This window comes from Entamoeba invadens, assembly GCF_000330505.1.
Source record: "Entamoeba invadens IP1 unplaced genomic scaffold scaff_1105074725361, whole genome shotgun sequence".
NCBI classification, from domain to species: domain Eukaryota; phylum Evosea; order Mastigamoebida; family Endamoebidae; genus Entamoeba; species Entamoeba invadens.
The window spans coordinates 196451-207884 of NW_004440121.1; the positions used below are offsets into that span (position 1 = coordinate 196451).

The 11434-nt window shown below is 26.9% G+C and overlaps 1 protein-coding gene across 1 annotated transcript; it reads right to left on the reverse strand.

Moving 5' to 3' along the window:
• Positions 1-2090: 2090 nt before the first annotated feature.
• Positions 2091-6158, reverse strand: EIN_146520 (protein serine/threonine kinase, putative; the record flags this gene model as incomplete). The annotated part of the gene is made up of 1 exon (XM_004254361.1): positions 2091-6158. One exon carries the CDS (start codon positions 6156-6158, stop codon positions 2091-2093), a length of 4068 nt encoding a protein of 1355 aa, XP_004254409.1.
• Positions 6159-11434: the final 5276 nt, after the last annotated feature.

Consider the following 11434-nt stretch of genomic DNA (forward strand, 5'->3'; position numbering starts at 1 on the left):
TTACAATTTTGACATCTCGAGTTAAAATTGTGGTGTTCGGAACACGTCTTACAGTCTTTTTCAAAATAATTCCAAACAAAGGAACCTTCTTTGTTGAATTCTTGCATGTATTTTTTATAGTTTTTTTTAAATTCAATTTTTGTTTTTTGAAATTATAATAATTGAAAATAAACAAATATTTTTATTTATTTTTAAATTATTTTTTAGTTTACACTAATTGGTTTTTTTGCCGTCTGTTAAAACTTTTTAGTTTTTTGAAAAAAACAGTTTAGTATTGATTTAAAGATTAAAGTTTTTTAAAGTTTACTATCGATTGTTCGTATTTGACAAAACTGTTATTTTTTAATATTTTTCTTAAATTTGCATTTTCGGTTCGAAAAAGAAATTTCTGTTTTTTAAATATTTAATTGTGTACACGTTTCAGAAAACAGACGAATTTCGTCTCTTTTTACCATTTTCGGTAAAAATAAGAAATTTGAGCAATCTCAACTTCGTTATCACCACAAAAGAGTCTCTCTACCACTTTAGGATTTTTTCCTCTTGCGATTGCGCACACTATATTGTAATTATAATGTTTGTTATTTATAACAACAATCATAATTGATTAATTGTATTACATTATGATATTTTTAATTAATTTTTTATATTTTATAATTTTTTAGAATTAAAATACATTTATATTTGAATTAAAAGACCGATAGTTAAAATATAGTTCTTGAGTCAAATAAGGTATATTTTAATGACAGAATATATGATTAATTAAATATATAATATTTAATACTATTTGAAATCGTTGGCAATTGTTTGGTAAATTCTTCATTTGTTATTTTATTAAACAGTTTTGCCAAATCAAACTGTTTATTCAAAAATTATTAAATAGTTTACGGTTTTATTTTATTTAAAACAAAAAGTTTGTTCGGTTAAACAAAACTTTTTTTGTAAAAAACTAAAAACAGTATCAAACAATCAAACGTTTTTACATTTGTATTGTTTTCGAATAATTTTTTTTAACAACACTAGATATACAAGACAACTTTTTTGACCCTTTCATTCAACCAATTGTATAACAGTGCTTAAGCGACAATCCCAGCATTTGCCAGTTTTCGGTTGGATTCATTTCTTCGAAGCCCCTTCGACTTACTTGAATTTCAAATGCATATAAACTATCAACCTCTCTTAAGTCTTATAAATCAAACTGTTTGCCAAAATTTTTATCTTTACCAGTTTTTCAAAGTAACTATTTTTAAATTAAAATCCTGAATTTCGAAGTTTTTTTAATTAATTAATAATTTTTTAAATATTTTTTCAACAACAACATTTTTTTAAAAAAGATAAAAATTCAATTATACTATTAGCGAAAACAAATATATAGTCAAGCAAATAACTATATATTTGTTAGTAACAAAGTAAGTTATTTGATATTTTCACGGTTATTTTTTATTATTTTTTTTGTTTGGTCTTAACTCGGGGTTTAGACAAGTATATTTTTAAAGAACAAAATGAAAAACAAACTAAAAAACAATGTCAAACAAATTTAATTTTATTTGTATTTATTTACTTAAAAAATGAGCTTTTTTATACCAACTTTTTAAAAAAGATTATATTTTTTTTGAAAACTTTCACCATTCAACGTTTTAAGTGACACATTCTAATTTTTACAGTTTTCCTCGTCTTAACACTTATACAATAATATGTGGAATAAATACATTGATGATTAACTTTTTATTTTTGGCATATTTTGATCTGGGGTGATCCGAAAAAAGTATAATCCGTAAAAGTACAGTCAGTCTTTTAACGTTATCTGGTCTCAAACGTTATCTGGTGCCTTTTGGACCATAAAAAATGGAATAATTCGGGGAGCAGTCCCAAAAATCCATCCCAATTGTTTCGGGTTTTTTCACACTTTACCTAATGCCCGATGTTTAGACAAAAATGAAGCTATTTTTTGTCCACCAGATAACGTTTGAGACCAGATAACGTTAAAAGACTGACTCTATATTATTTTTTTGTTTTTATCAAGTCGAGGAAGCTTTGGTATATATCTATTTTTATATGAATGCTACACTTTACATTGAATGATAAATAAAAAATTACTCAATTGTTTTTAGTTCATTAATCGCTTCATTTATTGTACACCTTTTCTCTGTCTCTTGTTTCCAACACTTTTCAATGACACTTTGATATTTCTCTTCAAGTGTTTTTATTGTGTTTGGTCTTTTTCCAGAAGCAACATCATCAGCTATAGTCCATGGATACATGTAAATACTTTTGGGATATGCATTACTCCACAAAAAGCACTCCAACATTGTAATTGCAAATGAATATACATCAGCCGGTTTCTTGTAATGTTGTTTGTTCAAGACTTCAGGTGCCATATACTTTGGTGTACCAATACCATTTGTGAAAGTCATATTAGTCATCAACATATTAACATTTCTTGCACTTCCAAAATCAGTCAGTTTTGAATTTACCTTTTCAATCAAATCAAGTGAAAACACAAGTATATTGTCTGGTTTAATGTCTCTGTGTAAAATACCATTTTCGTGCAAATATGATATCCCCAACGCTCCGTCAAGCAAGAATTTCTTTCGCAACTTTATATCAATTTCTGCACTTGTTTTGTGTTTCATCAAGTCTTGTAAACTTCCATATTGTGCAAATTCAGTGACCATACACACTTTATTGGGGATAAACACAGCTCCATAAAAGTGGACTATATATTCACTTCGAAACTTGTCTAACATATCAACTTCATTTTCAAATTCAATTTTTTGAGAATCATTGTTTTCACATGTTTTCATCTTTTTGATAGCAACATCATTTCCTCTAAACTCCCCTTTAAATACAACACCAAAAGAGCCTTCACCAAGTTTCACGTCTTCTTTCAATTCGTCTGGATCAAGTCGTGTTGTTAATTTTGATGTTGCCGTGATTATCATATCTTTAATCACCCCTTTTTTGTTTGTAAACAAATTTGCAACCAACACAATATTATCATCAACTTTGGTTGTGCATTTCAGTGTCAATAAAATTTCAAATTCACAAGCCTCACCACTTGGAAGTACAATTATTTGTGGATTTGTTTCAAATTTGTATTTCTCGACTGTCTCACTTTTTGTTGTGATTTGAATCTTCATGTTGTGCTTTGATGTATTTCCAATACACAGAAGTTCTCTTTGTTGTAAATTGACATCAATGTCGTTGCCAAATGAAACTTCTGTTTTGTTGACAACAACGTCATTACCAAGTGATATAAAAGTGATATTTGAATGAGACATTTTGAAAAGCGTTGTTGTCTGTTCAATTTGTTTGTGTCGCATTTTCTTTTCAATGTACAACACTACAAACACAATTGATAATATCAAACCTGTCAACACAACAATTACAAACAAAACGATAATAAAAAGTACCCACCAAACCGCTTTTTTGGTGCACGAAGTACCACTTTCATTTGGAATGTACCAAAATGTGCATTTCGAACATTTTGAATTTAAGGCTTCAAGACATTTTGATACAAATGAAATATCAAAACAAAGTCCACTTTCAAATAAAATTCTGTTTTCAACACAAGATGTGCATTGATCGTGTTGTGTGCATGTTGTGCAGTTGTCATAACACCTTTCACATTCGTTGTAATTGATTGTGTAATACCCATCCAAACACTTGTTACACCCATTTTGTGTGACTTCAACAGAACACCCAACAAGACTGATTTGTGGCAAACATTTCCCACTCTGTGTCTTGTAATTTGTCAAATTACATGTCAAACATTTATTTTTTGTGTTGCATGTTGAGCAATTTAAAAGACACTCCAGACAATCCATACCAACTCGGTAATAACCGTCTTTGCATTGATAACACCCACCCGTGATTGTTGATATTTTGTCGCATTTTCCCAACAGCTCAGTGCTTGGCAAACACGTGTGATTCTCTCCTTGATAAAAACCATACTTACATGATAGACACTTTGTGCCACTTTCAATACAACTTGTGCAATTCTCTGAACATTGGTGACATTCTACATTTGATAGATAATACCCAATTTCACACGAAATGCACCCAAATATACTATACACAACACAACCAGTTGATACGTCGTTGTTTGTAATATCCACACAAGTTTTGTTGATGTTAAGTGTATAATTGTCTTCACATTCGACACATCGATTGTTTACAATAGACACACAACTGTATTTTTCTAAAACACACATCCCGTTCTCTTCGTTGAATGTTTCATTTTGACAAATCAATGAAGTGCATTTTCTTTCATCTAAAATCAAATAATTCACTTCGCATGAAATTGCATCGCTTTTATCACACACCACAGAATGTTCAAATTTTGACGGACAGTCGTTACAAACATTGTTGTCAATGTAAAACTGATTATTGCATCCAATAGTCGAAATTCCATTTGAAACCCCGTTTTTCTCTTCAACGCAAACACTTTCGTTGTTTAATACATAATTATTGTTGCAAATTGAGCATTTCAACTTTGTGCATAAATTACAATTTGGTGTGCAACTTTCACATTTGTTGTATGAATCACCAAAATGACAATTGATGCAAACACTCCCATCACTATATTGACATTTGTTATCAAGAACACAACCATTGCCAGTTCTATTGTATCGGGTTTGACATTTGTAACAATTAGTTGATGTGCCATATAAACAAATTTCTGAACTAATACACTCAAATTGTTCATTTAAAACATACCCACTTTTACACAAAACACATTTATTGTTTTTGTTGTATGTCTCACAGCTCTGATCAAGTTCAGAACACACACCATTAACAAGTCGATATTCAGAATGACACATAACACACGTTAAACTGGTTTTGGTTACTTCAACGAGATAACAATTACTAATCACATTATTTTTACTTGAATTATCCAAAAATACATAACTTTTTCCATTGTCACTAAAATAGACTTGTTTTATTTTACTTAAAGTGGTGTTTTGTGAAATAAAAATGTTTGTGTTTTCATACAAATTAAGTGATAGTATATTTCCAGTGCAATCAATTTGTAATTTGGTGATGTTATTATGTATATTAAAAATATAATTCAATTCACCCATGCATTTTACTTTATTTAATGAAGTTGTATATTTGAATGAAGCATCTTTGTAAATATCTTCTTTAATAATTGTCTCAACTTTACCAAAAGTGAATAAAAAAACCAAATTTGTAAATTTTGAATTGATAGTCAGTATCACGTTATCATATACAGTGACTTGTTTTGTAATATTCAAATGTTGTATTGTTACATCATTTTCAATTAATAATTCGGTGTTATTGAGTATATTATAAAACATGTCGAACAAATTATATCCACTTTGAAATTTGAGTTTACAATTTACACTACCATCACCATTACATGGACAGTGTGGATAATCGAATGCACCTTCCATATTTGTTGATGAACTTGATGTGTAATAAGCCTTTTTTAGTGTGCAAATGACTTCATTGTCGAGTAATGTATTATTTGGGCAAAATCTAATTAATTTTTTGTTTGATATTAAATACCCCTTCCCATCTGTGAAATTGTATGAATATTTAAACATGTCAGAAGTAATGTGATTTTTAGCGTTTGAGATGTCTATATTTGAAAAGTCATTGAGTGATATGACATCAAAACAATTTGTGTTTCCTGTTGGATTCACGATTTGAAAATTAGTTCTTTCAGTGTAATTATAATTCAGATGGAGATACGTTGCGTTCCACATAAGAACTGATGGTTTGTTTAATTCCGGCTCAATTAAAAAAAGATTTCCAGCAATTGACATTTTCCCAATTTTTGTTGCATTTTGAAGCACATTTATTGATGCTTCTGACCCAATGACAAATTTATTAATAGAATGCAACGCTGTAAACAATGATAAAGATTTACTTGAAGCGGTAGTAATATTTAGTATATTATACCAAACTATTTCATTATTAGAAGAATATAATATAATGTTTTGAATAATAATTATATTATAAAAATCAACAATATCTTTGCCAAAGCCAAAGTCCGTAGAAAAGCAAATAGTGTTCAAATGCACAAGACAATTTGACGGTATAAAGCTGTCAACGTTATTAACCACAGTAGTATTACAATCACATTGATATCCCCTGGTTGTAAAAATTAACATGATTAAAATTGTGAATATCATTGGTAACACCAATTTTTGAGATTTTGAGTAATTAATTTCATGGTTAGACAAAAGTATTATCAAATCGGTTTGTTATTAAAATTTTTGAAAAAAATAGCTTCCATTGATCTTATGTCTAACCATCTTTGCTTTTTATGTGTATTTTTTATTATTCGTTCTTTTATTAAAATTATGAATAATAATACAGATAGAGGAAAAACCAGGGACCAAATCATAAACCAGGGACCAGACTAAATTAAGTTGTTTTATTTTAGGTATAAAGTTTTCTTGTCAGAAGAAACAAATAAATAATCGGGGTTTTGGAGGATATGTTGGTTTATTTTCTAAAACCGGGGACCAAGTATTAATAAACACACCATTTTTTAAATAAAATTGTAAAAACTATAAAATATGAAACTCTTAATTAATCATTCAGAGTTGTTTCATTTGTTAATGCCCAGCAGAGCCAAAGTAAAGTTTGTTTTTTATATTGATTTATATTCCATTGTTTAATAAGTTTAATAATCATCAATCATTTACTGAATGTCTAACATTCAAATAATTTATTTATTATTTTCTTTAATTTTATTTATTGCGTAAGCCACTTTTGATGCTGAACGAAAAGTAACTCATCAAATCAACCGAATGAATAGAGAAGACTACGACATTTTCTTTGAAAAAATGAATGAACGATTTAATTGAATGGTTGTGTTGAAGTTAAACAAAATTGAACAAAAGAATAATATTTTATAATTAAATAATAATAAATAATAATAAACTTATTATTATAACTTACATTAAGCTATTGTTCATTCAAACTTTATACAACACATTCATTTTTTTTCATCCCTAAAAATAACCGTTTTTAAGACCAAATAATAAGAAAGATACACATTTATTTATATATATGCCCGTTTTATTGTATATAATCCGCTTAATATTCAATAACTAAAATTAGTCTGGTCCCTGGTTTTTCCACTATTTGTACTACTATTATGTTTATAAATCGTGTAAAAGATACAACAAAGAGTTTTAAAACCAAGTTCTAAAACACCGTGGTCAGCTAAGATTAAGTTTTTAAACAACTCCGTGGCAATCTCTAATACGTGTCAGTTCATTTTAAGTTTTAGCATACTGTCAACAAAAAAGTTAAAAGGTTTTTTAAAGTAAAAATGTTTTTAAAAATTGTTAAAACTATAGTTATTAATTTAAACAATTTTTTTGTGTGATCAAATTATCATTATATTGTGTAAAATTATAGTTTTTAAAAACAATGTTTGAAAGGTAAAAAAAACACTTGAAATGTTGTGTAACAAAGTTGAATTAAATAACAATATTCACAAATTTTAATACGTGTTAAGACAGAAGATACTTCAAAATAACAAAAATTATTATTAGATAACTTAAGTGATTTTAACATAAAATTTACTATTTTTACAATTGATATATATTTTTTTAAAACATAGGTGAATATGAATTATTAACATAGGTTTTGATTTGTTTATTTATTTCTTTTTAAAAAGTGTCAATGAATCAATCAAATTGTATTTTCATTAACATTTACAATAATACAAAACAAACAATGTATTTTTCGAATAAGGTAAACCATATAATTTTCAAAAAAACAATAAAACTTATCTTTAGATTATTTTATAAATGAAAACGATTATTAATAATATGATAATAATCAGTCAAAATAAAAAATATTCATTGAATTGAAAACACACAAATATCAGAGTAGCTGCTTTGAATTTGTGTTATTTACACACGAATTATAAAATTGAACGGTTTTGGTATACAATTAAATCAACACAAAAAATATTACTATTATATTTGAGAGTAATTTAAAAACAACATCATGTTTAATATAATTATCGTTTTATATTTTTTTTCATAATATCATGTGGTATAAATAATGGTGTTTTGTCATTTATTTTTTGTTTTTCAAAAATGATAATGTTATTTACCATTTTAAAGTTCTAGAATTTTTTTTTGTTATTTGGTAAAGAGGAAAGTAAAATGCTGTTTTACAAAAAAAAATAATTAATTCAACCAAAAGATCTTATAATTACTTAATTCGTGACAATTTAGAAGGTCACTTTTATAATTATTATTAATCATCTTTATTTATTTATACAATCAAGATATAATTCAAAATATTTAAATATTTTTACAACTTTTTAATAATAACAATTAATTGATGAAAATTTTTTAAATAAAATATGTGTCGTTTTTATTACAGACAAACTTGATAAAAAATAAACTATTTTTTAATTTTAAAATATTATGGTTAAATACATGAATAAACATGGAAAAATTTCATGGGAAAAACCACTTTTTTCACTACAGATGAAGACTTTTCGTTCACTGTTGATAGATATTCCAATACGTCTAATATAAATTATGATGCCATTCCATTGGATGATTTCAATTTGTTTTTTTAGAAGAAATAAACAATTTCATTGTTAATTCTTCAAATAAATTCAGGGAAATAGAAATAAGAAAAAAGGGGAAAATTTACACTTCATAGAAAATATTAAAAGTGAATATGATGCTTTTTGTCAGTTTCTATTTCTCAGACAAACTTTCTTGACACCAAACTGCCTTTTTAATGTTCGTGGAGTGGGAATAACAGCAAATCCAATGTATGTTGGACCAATTAGTATTAGTCGTTATTTACAAGTGAAATGAACACCAAGATTTGATTCAAATGCATTTGAACGCGTCGTTATAAGAAAAGGTGATAATGAAAACAACTAATCGCTTGTAGTTGACGACGAAGATGATGAAGATGTAATAGTCGGAGCATGAAACATAGAATTTCAACATGATAATATAGATAACTACCGATTAATATTAACGACAATTTTAAGATTTTGTTGCCAAAAACAAGTTTGAAAAAATAAAAAACAATTTTTCTTGCTTCTAGAATGCAATTTGGAGGAAATTGTAATTTTTATCCAAAACATTCGCATAACTTATATTTAAAACTTATTTTTTATAATTATTATTATTATTATTTTATTATTTTTATTTTATGTTATAATTGATTTTTTCATTTTTTTCATATTTTTTATTAAAAATTGTTTTTAACTGTTTATGAATTATTATAAAAAATACATATTTTTGGTATTTTTAGTTTTTAATTCTTTTATTTTTACTTGAATTGTTTATTGAAACAGGGTCTATCACGGAACAGGGAAAAATTTGGAACTTGTCCCAAAAATGCATATTAAAATAAAAAAGGTATTATTATTTGTTTTTGTGCCAAAAATAAAGTAGTTTTAGTAAAATTCATAGTATTGTTTGTTTTTGCGATCTCCAAAACCTTTTCTTTACAGATGGTGACTTTTTGCCGCTGTCATTTTTAATGTTAAAACGACAGTTAACAACAAAACTATAAAATATTAAAATGTATAGTATACAAATAAATGGTTTATTAATATAATATTTATACCATATAAAATAAAACTATTAATTATAATTGATAATATTATAAAATATTATAAATTGTTTAATAAAGATGAAATAATAATTTAACTTATTGAAATAAAATTTGTTATTAACCAAACTTCGATTAACAAAGTTAAGTAAAATTAATTAAAACATAGCTGTCACCTTGCGATCACTTGTTAAATTTGATTTATTGTTGCTTTTCATCACTTTCAAACATCATATAGTGGTTAAATATACCAAATTAATATAGAAATATAATGAAATGGACTATAACAAAACTTTGAATCACGAATCTTGGTGTTGTTGATAAAATTAGTTTGCTTTATAAACGTGCAATACTTTGATAGAACAGAAGAGTTATTATTCACAAGAAAACAAGTGAAACTACTCTGTTCATCATTGATGCATTAACAGGGTGTTTGAAACAAAACAACTTCAATTATCTTCATTTTATTGTTTAGTCTTTTTGTTTATTTTATCAAAGCTATTATTGAATCATATATTTACCATATTTATAAGTAATTAATTTACTCAAAAACTGTCAGTCAGTTTGTTTGTTGGTGTGTTTTAATATAGATCACAATTAAATTATTTTAAATTAACAATTATGATTATAATTATTAATTTTATATATAAAATGTTAAAGAATATTATATAAAAGTACTATAAAAAACAAGTCAGTGGAAAAATCGTGCTTGTTTTAAATTATAATAAAAATTAATATTTATTGTTATATGTTATAAACATTTAAAATATTTTAAAAAATGAAAAATAAAAAATAAAAAAACTTATAAAACTGTTGTCCGAAAATATTACAATTCACGTCAATAAAATTGATGTTTTGAATACGAAAACTAAGTTTTGTAGTTACAGAAAAGTTCTTGAAATGGATTGCAAAAGCGGAGCTTCGAGACGGTGAATTTTTCGCAACGACATACAGCTGGTAAGATGGGACATATGTGGGGTTTGTTGAACCACAGCGTGATTCCATTGGTGTTGTTTTGTATTTGTATTACTACTACACAAATGACACAAACAACTGGATTAATTAAAGACAAAACAGTCAAACAACGAATTAGAAAATTGGATTAATTTCTTGTTGTATCGAGATTGGAAGAATATTATAAAGCCAGACTATTCGATTTAAGCAGCGACGCATGGACTTCCTTAAGTGTCCAACTGCAGTACTATGGATTCACACAAATTCAAGGCCACCACGGATTGTTGGCGGCTGCTATGATGGAAGAGAAGTATTACAAATATACTAAAAGAGCCGAATTACTGAGAAAAAGACACAGGACCTATCAACTTCATTTGAGAAATTGTTCTGGAATGAAGAGAAAGGATACTTTGTCCAAGACATTTGGCAGGACAACAAAAAGCAGAAAGTGATCATCTACACATCGACTGCAACTATGGCGTTCAGTAACATTGTAAACGATCAAATAAAGATAAATACACTTTTATAACATCAGAAAGTTCAACACCAAATTTGAATACGGCATTGCAAGATATCCACAAAACCCATTCTTCTATTCCTCAAAGTAAAATATTGGAGGAAAAGAAGTCGGTGAATCAAGCCTACTATGGGAAGAAGCTGTAGACTAAATCACTGGCGCTAATTGAGTCTCAATGCCTGATATTTAGACAACATTAAAGCTATTTTTTGTCCATTATGTTTGAGACTAGATAACGTTTAAAGACTGATTCTATAAACAATAAAATATCATCCTAAAGGGGTGGAAAAAAACCGCTTTTGATAATTTAATGGTTAAATGATAATATGATTATAGTTTTTAGTATAGTTTATTTTTTTCCTTTTCCTCGATTTGATTCCAAAA